Source organism: Gouania willdenowi, chromosome 6 (assembly GCF_900634775.1).
Source record: "Gouania willdenowi chromosome 6, fGouWil2.1, whole genome shotgun sequence".
NCBI classification, from domain to species: domain Eukaryota; kingdom Metazoa; phylum Chordata; class Actinopteri; order Blenniiformes; family Gobiesocidae; genus Gouania; species Gouania willdenowi.
In genome coordinates this window covers 3,698,816-3,718,176 of record NC_041049.1, presented here as the reverse complement: position 1 = coordinate 3,718,176, position 19,361 = coordinate 3,698,816, and the positions used below count along the sequence as shown (strand labels likewise).

Genomic DNA, 19,361 nt, shown 5'->3' with positions numbered 1-19,361 from the left:
ACTACAAAATACACAAAAATAACAGAGAAACGTACAAAATGACACCAAAACACACACACACACTGAGAGAGAATGATTCAAGTAATACCTACAACAAAAACACACAAAGTAAGAGAAAAATCTACTGAATAATAAAAAGAACAGACAAACAACAACAAAATGATAATAGAAATGATTTTGATTAGAACATAAACTGAAAATAGTCAGTTTTGGTTCCACGCCAGGTGGGAATTCATAAAAACTATAGAAATAAATCTATTGAGGCACTAAATACTGTTTCATTCACTTATTTACAAAAGGAGATTCTTTAAAATGTGTGTTATCACTTATTCATTCCATCATTATGATCTATAGTTGTTTTTCACAGAATTATGGGTAAAATATTCTCAAACAATTTGAGAAACGCTGCTTTAGAGCATCAAATGTGGCCTGCTCCAGAAAGTAGAAATGATAGAAAAACATGAAACATTTTGTAAATTAACAACTAATTCAGTTGTAGATACGTATCTCAGCCCTTCCAAATACAACAATTCAGTTCAAATCCACAATATTTGCAGAGCTCAGTTTTCCAGTTCTTATATCACATGATGGCGTACGTCATTCTTAATTGTTGAAAGAATGTTGCATTTACTCTTTTTCAAACCGACATTTTTTTGCCCGCTTGAATTCTAACTGATTGGTGTTTGGCCCCTGAACTAAAATGAGTTTGACATTTCAGTTGTAGATATATCAGTTTCTTCAAATACAATCTCTTTTAAAAACAAAAAATAATAATAATGGAATGTATGACCTAAAATAAGTTAAACTATCTGCCAACAGAACAGGAAAATTGGCTTACCGATATGTTTAAAAACAAGAAAAAGTATCTTAGCCAAATACTCCTACACAAAATCTAACTGTAAGAAGAAATATCTGGCAAGAAAAAAAGCCTTTAAAGGTTTCATTTAAGGTTTTTCATCTAATTAGGATTTTTCTCTTTACAGTGATAGAATATGACAATATGAGGAGCCTCATCGTTTCATGTTTGCAGAAATAATCATCACTAATTGGGTTTTTTTTCCACAAATGACAATAATTTCAAAGAAATTTGTCACAAATGTAACTAAATCTAACAAGGCCACAATATTAATTTATTTTTTTGTGCAAAAAAAAACCCCAGGATTTTTCTTCCTATTGATGAGTTTTAATGAATGCTTTTCCTGCAGGAGGCTGATTCCCAGGAGTGTATCCATAAATCTGTCAGTGGTTCTCAACCTTGGGAGGGGGGTCGCCTGATGCCTTCAAGGAACTGTGAATATTTTTTTAACAATTTGAGCCCATTTTTGGATATTTTTACCCTTTTTCTGCAACTGCACCAAACTTTCCATATTTGAACCTATTTTCATCACTTTTTCTTGCCATATTTTTGCTCTTTTTAATGCGTTTTTGCTACATTACTTCCATATCTGACACTTCTCCTTCAAAGTTCAAGACATTTTCAGCACTAACCCTTTCCACCACTAATATCACAAATGTTGACCCATAATTGTCACTTTTAACCTCTTTTCACCATATTTCATGCTCATTTTAGCCAGTTTAACATCATTCATGATTTGTCATGCCCATTATTTCCCAGTTTAAACTCATTGTTCTAATATTGACACTTTTTACCTCTTTCTCAAAACCCCATGTCACCACCTTTTCCACCAATGTTGTTCAATTTTAACCCATTTTTATTTCTGATTAAAACAAATATTTAAATCCTTAAGATGACTATGTACAATGGCACACATAATACTAAACTGATTTAACTAACAGGTTGTTATGCTCCTGATTCAGCAAAATGTGAATGAATGGATTTCTGTACAGACGCAGACAGGAAGTCATAAGTTACCACTTTTCCCACGCTTTATCAAGATGTTTGGTCTCCATTGGATTGAAACAAGGCCTTTTGTCTTTTCTAAAATGACATCAAACATTAACCATCGTTTGTGTTGTTTATAGGTTTACATACACATCGTCCAACATATCCTTGGTGTTTTGTCGGCTGCCTTTGCATCCAATCCTCTCAGCCTGTCACACTTTTCTCTCTGTTACACTGGCGTGCCCTCACACAGGCTGGTGTGATGAATATGCAGGAGTTTGCCGTGGCAGCCAGTAGGCGATGCTCTGCGTGGAAAGAGCGTCTCCTCCAGGCGTTTTTTTCCTTAAAGAGAGATCTGGGACAGGCTGATCAGATTACAAACCCCACGTGGAACACCTACACGTCAGATTAAAGACCGTACATTTCACGCCTCACTTAGTGCGCCACTCAAGCCTAATCCTGTTATGGTCTGCAAGCTCTGTTAGGGTCATGAATGCAATGTAAATATCACACGTGGATATATATATATATATGAGTGAAAGCAAACCTGGGCCTTGAAATGAATTGGATTGCAACCAAAAGAACCTGAAAAGACTTGAAACAGCCAATAATCAGCTGCTGGGCACATGGTAGAAATAGCACAACTCATTTTAAACTTGTGGTTTCCTTCTGTGTATCCATCCATGAGATCAGAGCTGGCTTCAGGTCATTCGGTGCCCGAGGCAAGAGTAGCAGATTGACCCCAAGTGTAAAATGCGTTAGTAATGATAGGAGGTTTAAAGACAATTAGAGGATGGTCCATGACTTCAATTCTTTGCAATAAATAATTCAATTCCTATAATATAATAAGTTATTCAAATGGGAACAAAATGGAGAATATCAATGTATAGAGCCAAAGTTCAGTTGTTCTGCTGAAGGTCTGGATTCATGTCAGAAAACGGTTGAAAATTGACTTGATGTGGGGAAAAAAAAAAAAAAGTTATTCTTGCTCTAAAGCTCTTTACTCAATCAGCTTGGCTAAACTCTGATTTCTGTTGTGGAATCAAGTCAAACTGAATCAAACCGAGGCATTTCCTTTAATCTGTCTTACTCAATTCAAGTCTGGCTTTGACCTTTCTGCATTAAAAACAACATTATTCATAATTCACCATTGAAACTACAGTTTTAATGACAAAGTTTTTGAGATTATTAAGGCACAATCTAGTTTTGGTGAGTATTGAATCCAAAATTTGACATAAAACTATAGAAAAGTCCAGTGTTGGGTCACTCTTTGCTCTTTGAGAGCTAGAAATAGCACAATTCATGTTGAACTCCCATCGACAACCGTGGTTTCCTTCTGTGTATCCATCCATAAGACTTTTATTAATCTGTCAACGTAAAAGATATATGACATACTTATCGAGCACCATTAACCCTTAAAGGCAGTCAGAGGATGGTCCATGACTTTAATTCAAGGCAATAAATAATTCAATTCCTAAAAATGAGTAAGAGTTAATCAAATGGGAACAGAATGGTGAATAATATCAAGATATGGGGTCATGATTCAGTTGTTCTGCCGACAATCTGGATTTGTGTCATACAACTGTTGAAAATTAACTTTCTGTGGAAAAAGAAAGAAAAGTTAGACTTTCAACTACTATCAGCATTACTTTTAATCTGACCCAGTCTTTGGTTGGTCTGTTTTATTCAATTCAAGTCTAGCTTTGACCTTTCTACATTAAATCTAGTATATAACAAACTATCAAGACTTTAAATCACCATTGAAACTACAGCAACACATAGGTCTGTTTTTCTGATTATTAATCCACAATGTTGTTTTGGTGAGTATTGAATGTAAACTTTGTCATAAAACTAAAGAAAAGTCCAGTAGTGTTGGGTCACTCTTTGTAGCAACATACTGTAACTCATACAATCAGGAGTCTGTTCTCGTTCCACATTAAGCCCTACCGCTGGACCTGAGATGTTCCACTCTTATCTGAGCCAAGTCTGTTCAACATCCATCACACATCCCAGTACTGATAACATGTGATCACTCTTTGCTAAGCTGTTGTGTGAGCGATAGCAGAGGGACAGTAAGTGCCTCAGGACTAGAACGCACACCTAGGGCTCTCCGTTCCACTTTTAACTTGGCCATTGAGTAAAAGGTGATAATGGTGATTTATCGCCCCCTGGAGCAAAAGTAGAAAAGCATCTAGATCCAACTAATGCACGGTACATTTTAGCTAATGGTGAAACGGTTTGAAGGCTTACAACGAGAATGCTTTGTTGTGCTAACACTAAATAGCAGCTAAAACCGGATTACAGAGATTATAATCTACATATAAGAAAGCTGAATGGATTTGATACATAAACTGTTTGAATGTTTTCACCGGCGTTTGTCTCCGTCCATCAGGATATCTTAAAAAGTTCTGAACGAATTCAAATGAAATTTGTGAACTAATGGACTATGTCATAAGGAAGAGCAAGTTATAACTATAACTAGTTATATATCTATAATGTAGATACAGTGTCCAGAACAAGTTCTGGAGCATAATGTGGATGTTTGGCTGGTTCTACAGTACCACCTGCTGGTGACTTTGCAGCTCTAAACTTGGCAGATGTTTGTGATCTCTGAGTTCTCTTGTTAAACCTAAAGTAGTCCTAAGGATGCAACAGTTGTAGCCTCAACACGGTGACAAAGTATACACTGTTAGCAATGGCAGCGTAGTAGAGGTGGAGTCTGTAGCAACTGGAAGAAACGCCCTACTTCTTTCTTGGTTATTGGCATGTTGCAACCAATAACCAAGTAGGTGACATATCGCCACCTACTGTACTGGAGTGTGTAAACTTAACAGAACTCCCCCCTGAGTGTCTTTCTCAGAAGGGAGTCCCATTCCATTAAAGGATTTACACTCCAAGTCTTAGGTTTTCTGAATGTGTCGCATATAACCATCATTATGTGCTGATGCGGAACAGCTGGCCCTAATGTGATCGTGATTGACCAGCATCTTCACAATCATGTCAATGAAAATATTTAAGCGAGTCCAGCCCTTAAAAAACAAACTGTTGTGGCGGTTTTGATGATTGAGACGGAGTCAAGCTTTAGGGTAGCTGGTCAGATGCGGACACAGAGTTTATGGTCACTCATTATTTTGAAGTTTTATACATAAGGCTGACTTTACGCTGTCATTAGCAGGAATAAGGTGTCATGACGGCTGTCATTAAGTGTTGATTGCTAAATTATGACATGTTTCGCTAAATTATGACACTTTTGGAGATACTGTATGCTGACATTTTTGGGTTAGGTGGAGGGATCTAGTAAGATTAGGGTTTGGGTTTAGGGTAATGAATGACACTTAATGACAACATTCATGCTAATTATAGTTGTCATGTCATATAATGTCAGCCTAATGTATAAAACTTCAAGTAAAGTGTTATTGGTTTTAAGGGTTTGGGGAACAGACCAGTCTGTGTTTTGTACTGTATGTTGCTGGTAGCTGTGGTATCTGGCCTGCTTAGGGCAGTCTGACTAGAACTGACCAGGAGAGATTTCTGTATTTACATATTACAAACTACAAGGAGGAAAGATGAAGTTACACAAACTAAAGATTGAAAAATCAGATTCTGTTTCCAAGCAAAGCCAAACTTTGAAGAGTCTTTATCTAATGGACCACGTTGGGGTCAGCCAACAGTTTCCCTCCGAGAATCTTTGGTTCCAGACGAAAAGCTGCTGCCGGCGCCTTGTGTAAACACAGTGTGATGTGGACCTGTTTAACCTTCCCCTGCTCTTTTATTGTCACGCTTATGGTTTGCAAACAGACTCTATTGTCCCTCATAACATCATCATTTTATGGATCCAATAAATGGGAGTACACTGCCGTCCATATCCTGGTGCTCATCCGTGTCATATCAGCAAAACAAACTCCATCTCCACTGTCATCGTCTGATCGGGATGTTGCCGTCGGAGCTAGCTGGGCTCTGTTCTCACGACTTTTGTCAAAGGGCTATCCGCTCCGTCTAAGGGGCAGTAATGACACGATAAATCTGAGGGTTCTGCTTAGCATTGCAGTCACTGCTAAGAGGGAAACTAAACGGATGGTGAGCGTGCATGTTAGGATGCAATTTCCCCCCTCGCTCTAAAAGAAAGCGGACAAATATCGCCTGATTGTAAGGAGCAATTATAAGTGCCTTACGCAGAGTGTGAAAAACAAATTGCTCTTTCAGCGTCAACTTTTGAGTTTTTCCGAGGCTTGCCTCAAGCGCTATCGATCCTTCTTTCCTCTGCTCTGAGCTCCTGTTACTGTCGTTTGCGACCCACGGATGGCCACTCTGTGATTGCGGAGGCAATGAAAGTGTTGACTGAACAATCCGAAAACCATCGTCTCGATGGCTCAAACGCATTATGAAAAACTAACCGCAGAGACCGGCGTCAATATTATCATGCAGGCACAGCGGGCAGCTTCGGTTGATTACCCAACTCCATCCACTGAGTGTGTGTTCACAAAGTGTGTGTGTGGTGGTGGTTATGTTGTCATTAGAGCGTGTGTGGGCCTCGCCGTCTGCTCTTTTATTCCTTTTCTTAAATGGCTTCTTCATCACCACACAGGATACATCAGGGAAGTTTCTCCGTCTTCACTCCGTTCGGGGCGATTAAGGATATTGCCACGCTTCCAAAGACTCTGAAACAGATACGTCGGGGATACATGTGGATACACATAACATCCTACAGTTTTTTTTAGCACATTTTGTAAATTGGCTTGTTATATTTGTGTAAAAAAAAAAAAAAAAAAAAGTGGAAATGTATTAAACCTCAGAGTATGATTTGTGTACAGCTTCTGTTATTTTTGCTTTGAAAATGCTATTTAAAGTCTATGAATATGAATATATTGGATGAAGAGAGAGTATACCTGTATAGGAAGAAGGTTTACCTATCTGTGCATTACAGAATTTAGCCTGAATCCAAACATTTGGAGGATTCAAAGCGTGACTCTCGCATCCAGAGAGTTGAATAAAGTGGAAAAGAACTTGGAGCCTGTTTGGTTTTGACTGTATTTATGAAGCTGCTTCGTCTGCTAGCTTACGTCTGCTAGCTTACCAGACAGTGAAGGCGATCTTTGTGTGTGTGTGTGTGTGTGTTTGGGGTCCCGCGACACACATGCGTTGGAATTTTTTTCACTAATTGTTAAGTAATAAAGAAAAATGCGTAGCCTGCTGCAAGTGTTTAACGTACATCGCAGTGTTTAACTCTTTGATTTGCTTCGTAGGTGTTCACAGTGTACTCCCACTTGTGGCTTGTGGCTTCTCTTGCAATAGGAAAAGTAACCTACAGTCTTTTATTTGTATTGTATATAGCTATATGATAATGCAGAGCCATATCATTATGACCACTCACCTGGTAATCTCTTCGGTCCATGATTCGAGTCAATTGGAAAAGTCCAAGTTAAGTTAAATTAATTTCCAAACAGATTATTGCCAACCTGTGCCAGATCTGCTAAAAGAAGTTTCGGCCAATCGGGGAGAGTTATTCAAGTGTCAGATCTTTGGACTCCCAAAGACACGCAATTGGCCTGGATTCCAGAGCCATCGTCAACCCGAACAAAAAAAAGCCACAACTTAAACTGAAAACGAAAACCAACCTTTACAATGCATTGAATTGAAAGGTAGAACAAAAAAACATCCCACGTAGGCTGAACTGTAAAATACTAACAGGTGGTCATAATGTTGTGGCTAATATGTGAAAACTTGGATTTGAACATGTACATAAACACATGTTTGATAGCTTCTTTCTGAATGTTCCCGTCCTTTTACCCTCGCCTGAACACATTTGAAATCCTTCTTGTACAGTAACAAATGTTTTGATTCCCACCTTTTTCTTTTCTTTTTCTGATCGATTGATTATTTTTCTGGACAAAGAACTCGAGTGTAAAGTAAAGACTGTATCATGTGGTGACAATGTGCCATATCCTCAGAATGAAGCTCAAATAAAAGATTTGAAATGTGTTTGTATTCTTTAGCCTCATTAATGCTGGTTTGACCTTAAGTAAAGAAAGCTTTTTTTCAGTGTTTATTTATCATCAGACCTGTAGCGACAATTGCAGTGACTTTTTCCAGTTATTGGACACTTTTGAAGAGGAATTTCTCTCCTCAGCCCAGAACCAAGCACGTGTACACCATATAGGCCTTTGGGTCTCAAACTGTGGGGCGTGTTCCCACAAGAATGCACCCCCCAAAAATGTATTTGGCTTCATAATTTATTACGATTACAATTCAAAGAGTTTGTGTCATTTTGTTGTCATTTCATGTGTATATTTTTGTTGTTTTGTACAATTAGGTTGTCAGAATAAAGAGAGACTAGTTGTTGTCATTTTACCTGTTTTGGAGTAATGTTTGTGTACTTTTTTGTCCTTTTGTGTATTCTTCAGGCATTTTGTGTGTTTTTGAAGTAATTTTATTGTATTTTGTTGCCTTTTCGAGTCTTTTTCTGTCATTTTATGCATTTTCAAGGGATTTTTGTGCCCCTATTTGTGTATTTTTCTGTCATTTAGTATGTTTTGGGAGTCATTCAGTGCATTTTTGGGGCAATTTTTGTTGACCTTTTGTGTATCTTCCTGCCATTTTCTATGTTTTTGGAGTCATTTTATTGTATTTTGTTGCCTTTTTGAGTATTTTTCTGTCATTTTGTGTGTTTTGGGGGTCATTCAGTGCATCTTTGTTGTTTTTGGGGTAATTTTTGTGTATATTTGTTGCCCTCTTCCTGTCATGTTGTGTTTTTTTTAAGTCATTCTTGTGTATTCTTCTGTCATTTCATGTGTAAATTTATCGTGTAGCGATTTCTTGCAAGGTTTTGACGACAGATTGACGATTGGTCGATTACCATGAACAGGACATTTGAAATGTAGTTTGAATATGTAAGATTTAGACTAATTGTTTTATTATCATTTGAAATGTAACATTTTTTTTTAGCTACAAGCATTAATTATTCCAAAAGCACAACATGAACAGCATCGTGTTTTTTTTTTTTTTTTTTTTGTCATTTTATTGTTATTTTCAGAGATGTACCAGGAAACAAACGGATGTTAACTCCAACTACAGTAGTGAGGGTTTAAAAGTTTTTGTTGACAAGCAGCAGAGATGGAAAGCAGTAATCAGTGGGTGTGAGATGAGCTACAGCAGGAGCAGAGCGTTTTCCTGCGTCCTCCAGACGAGAGGAGCTGCTGTTTACGCTCACTTTGTAAATGCGCCACAGTTTGATAGGAAGGAAAGGAGCGTAATTAGCCCACACTCTCTTTGCACGCCTTTCAAATTAATTAAGTAAAGATTAGAAGAGTTTTCTTTGCTTCACTTTTAACAAACAGATTCATTAAAGTTGGTGCACGGAGCCGTTTTCCAAATGAAGGTTAAGGCTATGCAGTTGTGGAAACAGATTCTAGGCAATTTGTTTGTACAAAAATAATTCTAGAAGTAACAACAAATTAGGTGCGAGCACTAGTAAACACGTCTGATTATTCATTCCTAGCACTTGAGTATTCATCTGGTTTCTCAGCATGCATCAGGAGCTAAAAGAAGCAAAGTGAAACAACGCTGCCGCTAAAAGTCACTTTTTTCGCTGGTCAACGCTACGTCGCCCCCTACAGTCAAACTACGGGATACACAAAGAAGAAATCATGTAAGATGTCAGTCCAGCATCTTCATCCTTCGCCCCACATCGTCATCATCAGTCCATTTGGGTGCGATCTCTCTTCTTTCCTTCCTTCTTTTGCTTCTTTGAATCTGCAGGAAAAAAAAAAAAAAAAACAGGACCCACAATCAAAACCAGCAATAATCTTTGTAATAGAACAAAGATGGGGGACTTTTATCGCAAAATGAATGATCCAAGGGCCACACTGTCATTATTAATGTTAGCATTTAGAAAATTTACCAATCTGAGCTTTAATACATGTAAGAACAAAGAGTTTATCTAATTTTGTGTGTATATTTCTGTTGTTTTGTACATTTTTGTTGTCATTTTGAGTGTTTATTTCTGTTTTGCACATTTTTGCTGTTGTTTTGTATACATTTTTAATTATTTTGTGTATTTATGTTGTTGTTTAACCTGTTTTGAAGTAATTTTTGTGTACTTTGTTGTCCTTTAGTGCATTATTCTGTCATTTTGTGTGTTTTGGGAGTCATTAAGTACACTTTTTGTCGTTTTTGGGGTCCTTTTTTGTAATTTTGTTAACGTTTTGTGTATCTTCCTGCTTTACTGTGTTTTTGGAGTATTTTGTTGCCTTACTGTGTATTTTTCTGTCATTTTCTGTGTTGTCAAGTCATTTTTCTTGTCCTTTTGTGTATATTCCTGCATTTTTCTGTAATTTTTCCTTGTATATGGTTTTGTTTATGTTTTTTTTATATATATTTTTGTATTTTTGTTTGTCCTTTAATGTATTTTCTGTCTTTTTGTGTGTGTGTTACTCTCATTTTGTCACTATTTGAATTGCTGCACAAAATTCTATTGTGGGCTGCATGTGGCCCCCAGGCCACCATTTGCCAGCTGTCTTTAATAGAAAAATTCAAGGCTTCCAAGAAAAACATGTTTCAGAGTTCATAGTTTGAGAGTTTTTTTTATATTTGAGATATTACTGCTTATAAGTCTGGGTTTAATCCTCAGCTGGTTTGAACCACATTAGGGTTAAGGTTAAAGTTAGGCTCACCCTAACCCATACAAGTAGGGTGACCATACGTCCAGGTTCACCCAAACATGTCCTCTTTTCACATCTTGTCCGTGGATATTTTACAAATGAATAATTCCCTTTAGCGCATCTTTGGGAATTTAAAATATCGTAACTCCGCTAATATTTTTGCTCTATGTGAGAAATTCCACCAGTTTCTGAAAGCGAAGGAGTTGCTCTTTATTGTCATTACAGTAATTTTACTCACACGTGACGGGATCATTAAAGATGCAGCTTTGTTTTCGTCACAAATGAGGAAAAGAGAACGAGGAGTAAAGTTTGAGAGAGAGAGAGATTAAATTAAGTGGATTTAAATGAAAAGGTAATGTATTGAAGTGTAATTTAATGATTATTTTCTGTTCTGTAAGCCTTGAGTTTTTTCTGTTATAGTTTTTAATGTCCAGGAGGAAATGTTTCTCATTGTTTCAATGATTGAGAGATTTTAAGTTTAATGAGATTTTTCAGATTGTTAAAATGCAAGTTTCCACTGATTTCAGATTTTTTTAAGTCTTTGTATGAATTTTCAAACCTTATTGACAATAACAACGTATTTATGTATTTATTATATTGTATTTTGTCATTACAATGTAGATTTAAGAAAATGTTGAGGACTTTTGGTATGCCCCCCCCCCCCCACACACACACACACACACACCCTCAGGGATCTGTTTAAACGCAGCCTGGAGGAAACGCTGTGAACGATCACTTAATCAACTTCCTGTAACACTGAACTTGTACCTGGCAGCCATGACAGAAGCCACGGTGTGTGGAGAGCACAACAAACCTGCGGCAGTGAGACCGTTAGCTTCTGGCTAGCTGTTTGTTCAGGTGTCAACACGCCAAGGTACTGTGTGTGTGTGTGTGTGTGTGTGTGTGTGTGTGTGTGTGTGTGTGTGTGTGTGTGTGTGTGTGTGTGTGTGTGTGTGTGTGTGTGTGTGTGTGTGTGTGTGTGTGTGTGTGTGTGTGTGTGTGTGTGTGTGTGTGTGTGTGTGTGTGTGTGTGTCTCCTGGCTGATTAGACTTCCTACATTTCTGATGGAGGCCTGAGAGTTCCCTAAAGTTCAAAGCCAAGATAAAATATACGGTATACATCATGTTAAGTGGTGTGATTTCAATATACAGCTGAAACATCAAAGACCGTCAGACATCACAGTCTCTCAGCTCATCCTGAGTCAATCAGCCTCACATGAAAGTGGTTGTTCAAGACACTGAGAAGAAGAAGAAGAAGAAGAAGAAGAAGAATAACTGGAAGAATAACTCAAAGAACTTGTAGAAAAATAGGAAGACCATAAAGAACTGAAACAAGAACACGAAGAACCGGAATAAGAACTTGAAGAACTCCCAGAAAAAGAGGAGGAACATGAAGAACCAGAAGAAGAACTCAAGGAACTCGTAGAAAAAGAGGAAGAACATAAAGAATTGGAACAAGAACTCGTAGAAAAAGAGAAAGCAGAACATGAAGAACTCATAGACAGAGGAATAACTTAAAAAGATCAAAGAAGAAGAACTTGAGGAAGAAGAAGAAAAAGAATGTTGTTACACTGACCATTGATAAGCAGAAAAAGAAAGGACTGTTTCTTTCAGACTGAGCTGAGCTGAGCTGAGCTGAGGTGTCAAATTGGCTCTTTTTGGTTTTTTTCTTTTGGTCGATTTGCGTCATTCGTCGCGAGTTCCCGCTGCACTTGGAGCTAATTTTAGATCCGCCCACTAGACTTTTGCTTTTAGTTCACAGCTCGGTGGCTTTAAAGCAGGGATGGGAAACTTTATCACAGTGGGGGCCACAAAAATGTGATTGAATCTGGTCTGAGGGCCACATTATCAACAACTGTCAGCATTAGAATAATCAGAGCATTAATACAGTTAATAATGGCTTTGTTAGTTTGTAGTCATTTTGTGTTTTTTTACTTCATATGTGTGTTTTTGTTATTTTTTATGTCATTTTCAGCTTTTATGTTGTCGATTTGTGTGTTTTTGGGGTCACTTTCTGTATTTCTGTTGTTGTTTTCTGTATTTTCCTGTCATTTTGTGTGTCTTTGGAGCTATTCTGTCATGTGTTGTTGTTTTTTGTGTGTTCTTAGTTTGTTTAAGTGGTTGTTTGAAGAATAGACTAGAAGGCTTTTGTTGTTGTGTCTGTCCTTGTTGTCATTTTGTGAGTCATTTTATGAGTTTTTTGTGTACTTCGTGCATTTTGCTGCCAATTTGTGTGTTTTGGGAGTTATTTTGTGTATTATGTCAAGCTTTATATTCCTTCCAACGTCTTGAAATACCATTTTTGGGGATTTCTTTTGGGAGCCCCATAAAATCAGACCGAGGGCCATATGTGGCCCCCAGACCGACAGTTGCCTATGTCTGCTTAAAAGAAACTGCACGTGTCCTAAAGTCAGAACATGAATCATTTCCAATGGTTAACCAACGTGTTAAGTTAGCGTCCAGATGCAAGCAGCACTTTGAATCCAAAAGAATAAAAAAAGGACAAAGCAGCTCCACTGACTCTCAGCTTTTTACATTCCCAGCATGCATTGCACAGCCAGGAATTCTCCACGAGAATCACCTCCTCCGCGGCGTCACAACACTGACATGTGAAGCTCTGCTGCCCACGCAAACAGGAACGCAATATTTCAGAGATGGGAAACTTTTATTTCACAAAAATGTGATTATATCTGATCTGAGGGCCACATTATCAACATTAATGTAATTAGCAATCTGAGCATTAACATAGGATACAACAGTGGATTTGTTGTTTTTTGTGTATTTTTGGAGTATATTTGTTGATTTGTGTATTCGTGTTGATGATTTGCATAATTAGGCCCGAGCGCCACGAGCTGGCGAAAGGCCTCTTACTCTCATAGTTGCCACACTACGAGGGAATGGGCGGAGCCTATATGAACGCGTCAGTGACCAGGAACCCTTGTCATGTCGTAGGGATGCCCCCTGCTTTCCGAAAATGTATTGTTCATGATACTGTTATTGTGCTGGAATATTTTTCTTTCTTTCTTTCTTTCTTTCTTTCTTTCTTTCTTTCTTTCTTTCTTTCTTTCTTTCTTTCTTTCTTTCTTTCTTTCTTTCTTTCTTTCTTTCAAAATTAAATTGCGCGCTTCTCTAATTTCTGGCTATTTCCGATTTTAAAAATGCAAATTTGACACGCCAAAAATGCATTGAGATAGGAATTTCCAAAAAAATTAATTAATCGTGGAATCATGAAAATTGACTCAGAAGTTGACCATGACAAGACAAGTAAAAAATATTATTATGACCACGCCAAAAAAAACACAGGAAGTCCAGAATCTTGAATTGAAAATTGCAAACTTGCTATTTTCGCTCACGTTGTATTGCAACACATTTCTCCTCGGACGTTTCACTGACGAGGTTCAAAATCACTGGAGATCATCTAGAAAAAGTGGGACACTGAAAGTGATTCATGGATTTTTGATAACTTTTATGGTGTTTGTAGGGCGGAGCCGTGAATTTTGGTGAAAAATGACAAAATGTAAAATTTTGGGAAGATGCTCCTATTTGCACATACAAATGTCAATCAGTTAAACTACCGGCCCTAAACCAGCTCAATGTGGAAAGACAACGGCGCATTAGCGCCCCCTACAGAGTGAAGATAATTTAAAATGGGGCAAATGTCCTATTTTTTTTTTTTTTTTTTTTTTTTTTTTTTTTTTTTACCTTGTCTGCACATGCTTTCGAAGGTTAACACTACAAGAAGTGCAATCTTTTGACAGCAATGCATATTTTATTATTGCAATTAAATAAATTTATTTATTTCATTGCATAATTGTGACCGTCACCAGCCCTCCCTAGGGAAGGGTAAGAAATACTTTATTAAAGGGAGGATGTAAAAAAGAGAGGGCAGTGTTACACCAAGGTGAGGGGTTGGAGGGGGGTGGGGAAGTTAGCAGGGAAGAGGGATACAAGATAGGATATGGAATGGGTGAGGAATAGTTTTAAGTGATGCGATGTGAAATTGTGGTTGTGTATATTGTGTTTATTGTTGTGTTGTCAAGCCAGTTTGGTGACCAGTGTGTGGTTTAGGAATAATGGTGGTGGCTGTGAACAGAGGAAGAGGTGAGTGGAAATTCCATAAAACAGGTATTTGGGAACAACGTGTCTAAGGTTGAGCCCAGTATGAGTGTTATCCCACAGCCCAAGGCCAGTGCATCCATGACAAATGTATTTCCAAGTACCGCCACTGCAAAACCCAAGAGCCGCCCCGGGCCCGAAGAAGCAGTCAGGCCAGCAGCAAGAGCAGGCAGCCTAAGGGCCCCCGGCGACCACCCCACGGCCAAGCAGTCCCCCGAACGCCCCCAAGATCCCAAGCCGAGAGGCAGCCATCGCCCCCCCATACAAACCCGAGAAAGCCCCAAGGAGCCAAGGACCCAGCGCACCACGCCACCGATCCCACCCCCAACCCCCAGACCCCCCACCCCATCGACCCCCCCACCCCCCCCACCCCACCCCCGCGCCTAACCCCCCGAGGGGAGGGCCCAGAGAACTCCCTGCCCGAGGCCCAGCGGAGGAGCCGAAGCCCACACCCAGCAGACGACCAGAACCGCGCCGAACAGGCAGCCAGTGGGCACCCGCCGGCGAGCCCAGAGCCAGCAGGGGCCCGACCCAGGCCAGAAGGACCCGGAACGGATGCAGCACCAGGAGCAGCCCGCCCAGGGAGGACGACCACACCCCAAGCCGCATAAGGCACCAGGGGGCCGCTGGGAGTCTCCCCGCCGGCCCCCAGGCACCCCAACCTAGCCCCCCACGGCGCCCCAGATCACCCTTCACTGATGCCGCCCGCGCCACGAGCTTCAGTTCTTTTTTTTTTTTTTAAAGCCAGGGCCCCCTCCAAGGGCCAAGCCAGACCGCCCCGCCGGGATGTGGCCCCCTATTCCGGCCCCCGACACCCTACCTCACGGGGCACTGCCCAAGCAGGGGCCGTACCAGTAGGTACGCAAGGGCGCGGCACGCGCCACCCGCCCCGAAAGACCCCCGCCAGGACCGGCCCGGCCAGCAGGCCAAGCACCCCGGGCCCCAGGAGCACCCCCCGGGACCAGGACCCCCCAAGGGCAAGCCCCCGGGCCAAGCCCCCCGGGACGCATCCCCCACCCCCGCCCGGGACCCGGCCACGGCCCAGCAGGACCGCACAGCCCCGGACAGCCCACGGCCAGCAGCCCAGGGCCCGCCGCCCCCCGGACAGTGCCAGCCACGGAGCAGCGCCCCCCGCCGGCCCGCGAGCAACCGGCGATCCCCACCGCGGGGACGGAGGCACCCCAACGGCACACATCAAGTGCGGGACAGCAGCCCCCAGCCAAAGATGCCCCGGACCCACCCACCAGTCCGCAAACGGCAGGATAGACCCACCAGGCGGCCGACAGCAACCTCCACCACCGGAACAGCTAGCGCCGCCCCCCAGTAAACAGCATCACCCCGAGGCGCCAAGCAACCCCGCCCCAACCCCGGCGAGGACACCAGCACCCCCCCAGCACACCCACCCCCCAAACCGGCGAGGCAGGCCGCCCCGGGCCCGCACACCGCGGGGCCCGCCCCCAAGGCCACCAGGAGACAAAGCAAGCACCAAGCCACACCCAAGGGGGAGAGGCACCCCCGCGCCCCACCCGGCCGACACAGCTCGGAAAGACCCCGCAAGGAGAGACCCCGGCAAAGCCCCCCCGAGACCCACCGCCACGCCCGACCGCACCATCTTGATGTGCTTTTGCTCTATGCAGTGGCCCAGCCACCAACAGAGGGGCCAGGCCCCCACCGGAGAGGCCCAAATATGTGTACCAACCCACCACCCTGTTATGGTGCCTCTCCATTCCCCAATGGAGAGGCACTTCCCGATCCCCTGTGTGAATGTGTGTGTTTGGTGAATGTATGGGGTGTAATTAAAAGAAGGGGGATGGAGGGGAGCGGTGCTCCCCCTCCAGCCTCTGTGGATTTATGTGTATGTGGTGTAATAGGCCGGAGGGTGTAAAAGATGATACACCCTCCGGGGGGTGACATGTTGAGATGCGATTAAAATTGGAGGGATTAGTAGGGCAACTAGAGGTGGGAGGGCCGCCCCCACGCCACTACATAGTAACACAGGTGGCGGCCCCCTCCACCCCCAGCCCCACCATCCAGCCCCCCAAGGGTTGGGTATTGGTGTGTAGTGCATTTTGTGAGTGAGCCAGACCAGCTGGGAGTGGGGTGAAGTGAACATGTAGGAGGCCTGTCCAGTGTGAGCCGGGCCCGTCCGCGTGGCGGGCCACGCGAGAGGGTAGATGGCGCAGACGGGCAAGTGGCACTGCGGGCCCCGGAACAGCACAGCCGGAGACCCCCCCCCACGGCACCCCCCAGACCGCGCCGGCCCCGCGGAGCACGGCGACACCCCCCACCCCCGGGCACAGCCAGGCACCAACAACATCCCCCGGCGACCCAGGGGGCGACCCCCGCCGCCCGCCGGCCCGGAGCAACGCCACCCCGCCACCAAGGGGAGCGGCCGAGCGGGGGGGAGGCCCATGCCCGCACCAGGGCCAGCACAGGCCCACCCGGCGCCACGATACAACACTCTCCACCGGGAGGCGGCCCCGGCCCCCCCGACGAGAGAGGACGCCATCCACCGCCAAGCAGGGCCATCCCGCCAGCCACGGACCGGCAAGCCAGAGTACCGAAGCACCCCCAGCCCGGAACCGCCCCCCCACACCAACGGCGCCAATAGAGCCCCCCCCCCCCCACGGAGGCAATCCCCGACGACCCACGCACCGGCACGAGACACCCCCCCGACGCCAGCACACCCCAAACAACAGCGGGCCCAAGGCCACCAGCCCCGCCCCGCCCAAGGCTGCGCAGCGCCGCCACGAGCCGCGGCCGGTCCCCGGGCAGATGGCCGGAGAGCACCTCCCCGGACACGTAGCCCAAGGATCCGCCCCCGGGGCACCCCCGCCCCGGAATCGCGCCCACGGCGCCCGGTGCACCCAGCCAGCAGACCAGCCAATCCCAACGCGGATCCACCGGGCCAGGAACCACGCGCCGCGCCCCCGCACACCCGCCCAATACGACCCCCGGGGAGGCCCCATAGCACCCCTCACCCCACCCCCTAGCCATAACGTCCACACCCCGGCCATTGCGGTCGTACAAAAAGCCCCCGAGGGGGCCCCGCCCAGCTCGTCGCGCAAGCGACATCCCTAGCAAAGGTGCGCCCCAGGGAGCCAAGCCAAGGACCCGCAAGGGCCGACGGAGCAACCCACAGCCACACCCCGCCACCCAGCAACCCAGGAGGCAATCGCCGACCCCGGGCAGCAGCCACCCCCAAAGCTACCCCCACCCCGGATCCCCCCGGACCGGAGCCAAGGACCCCACCACCCCAGGCCCCCCAACGAGACCACCCCCCAGCCAACCCACCCGGCACGGCACCGCCCGCCCCCCAGGCGGGAGCCACAGCCCCCCCACCAGCGCCCCAGGCCAACGGGAGCCCCCCAAACCCAACCCCACAGGATGGCGGGCGCAAGAGCAAAGGAGGAGGAGGGGGGGAGGACGAGACAGGGGGACAGGGAGCAAGGGGAAGGAGCGGCAGGGGAGCACGCAGATGTCCTATTTTAACGCACTTCTCCGAGGGTTATATTATGTGCAATTTTGGTGAAGGCAGCGCAACAAAGGTAGCACGGCGAAGGCGAGGGCGGTTTATTGCCGCTTCGGCTATACTGTATTTTTCTGTTATTTTTGCGTATTTTTCTAGTCATCTTGTGTATTTTGGAAGTATTTTGATTATGTTATTTGCAGTGTTGTGCTAGTTACTGAAAAGTAACTAGTTACCATTACTAGTTACTTCATTCACAAAGTAACTCAGTTACTATTTTGATTACTTACACCAAAAATTAATCCGTCACTGGAAAAAGTTACTTTTAAGTTACTTAGAATTAAAGAATGTATTATTTATTTTGGGTCATTTTTGTCCATACAGCTTCATATTAGTGCTGTAATAATATAATAATCCACTGTTGATCAACTGCTATAAAACAACCATAAATGATGTTCATATAAAACACAAAACAGCTGCTCCAAAATTAAAACAGTAATTTTTCAGCCTTAGCACAGTAATGTAATGTAAGCTGTGCATATTCCAGGTGCACATTCTGCTGTTGAAAATGCTTATAAAAATGAATGTGGAAAAACTAATTCACAGCATTTTTCTCAGCTACACAATGCTAAACATATCAGGCTAACGAGCTGCTGTTAGCAGTGACTCAGCAGTAGCAACAGGCTGCATATTTACAACAACATACCGTGCAATAGTTTGGCTGATCTGTCCCTGGATAACAGTCACAGTCTAAATCCAGGCACAGCGTTAGCTTAGCTTCACTGACGCATCTTTTGGAGACAAAAATAATGCGCGTATTTTCACTCTGAGAAGCTCGTCCTGCTCCCGCATTGACGTGACGTGATGTAAACAGAGACACGCTGACAATGCTTCTTCTTCTTCTACTGTTTTACCGTGTTTGGCACGGCATCCCACAAAAATACGTAGCGCCACTGTAAACAGGAAGTACACTGCAGCTAGCAAAGTAACGGACAAACGCACCATATTGTAACGGTAACGGTGTTTTTTCTTTAGAAAAATATTGCGTTACAGTACTAGTTACTGTCAAAAGTGACGTTTTATCGTCTTGTGTTTTGTTTTTATGTCATTTTATTTATTTTGTTGCTTTGTGGGGTTTTTATAGAGTAACTTTTTAATGTGTTTGTCATTTTTAATTGTTTTTTTTGTGTATTTTGTCAGTTTGGAGAGTTGTTTTGTGTTATTTTATAGATTTCTTGTCACTTTGTTGGCTTTTTAGAGTAATATTTTTTGTAATG

At 43.4% G+C, this 19,361-nt stretch overlaps 1 protein-coding gene across 1 annotated transcript in view; it reads right to left on the bottom strand.

The window, feature by feature from the left end:
* Nucleotides 1-8,831: 8,831 nt before the first annotated feature.
* The window catches only part of ptn (pleiotrophin), a 65,604-nt gene continuing 55,074 nt past the window's right edge, over nt 8,832-19,361 (bottom strand). The window contains exon 5 of the mRNA XM_028451238.1: nt 8,832-9,592. Coding sequence (XP_028307039.1) covers nt 9,537-9,592 — 56 coding nt within the window. The 3' untranslated portion in view covers nt 8,832-9,536. The remainder of the gene's footprint in view (nt 9,593-19,361) is intronic.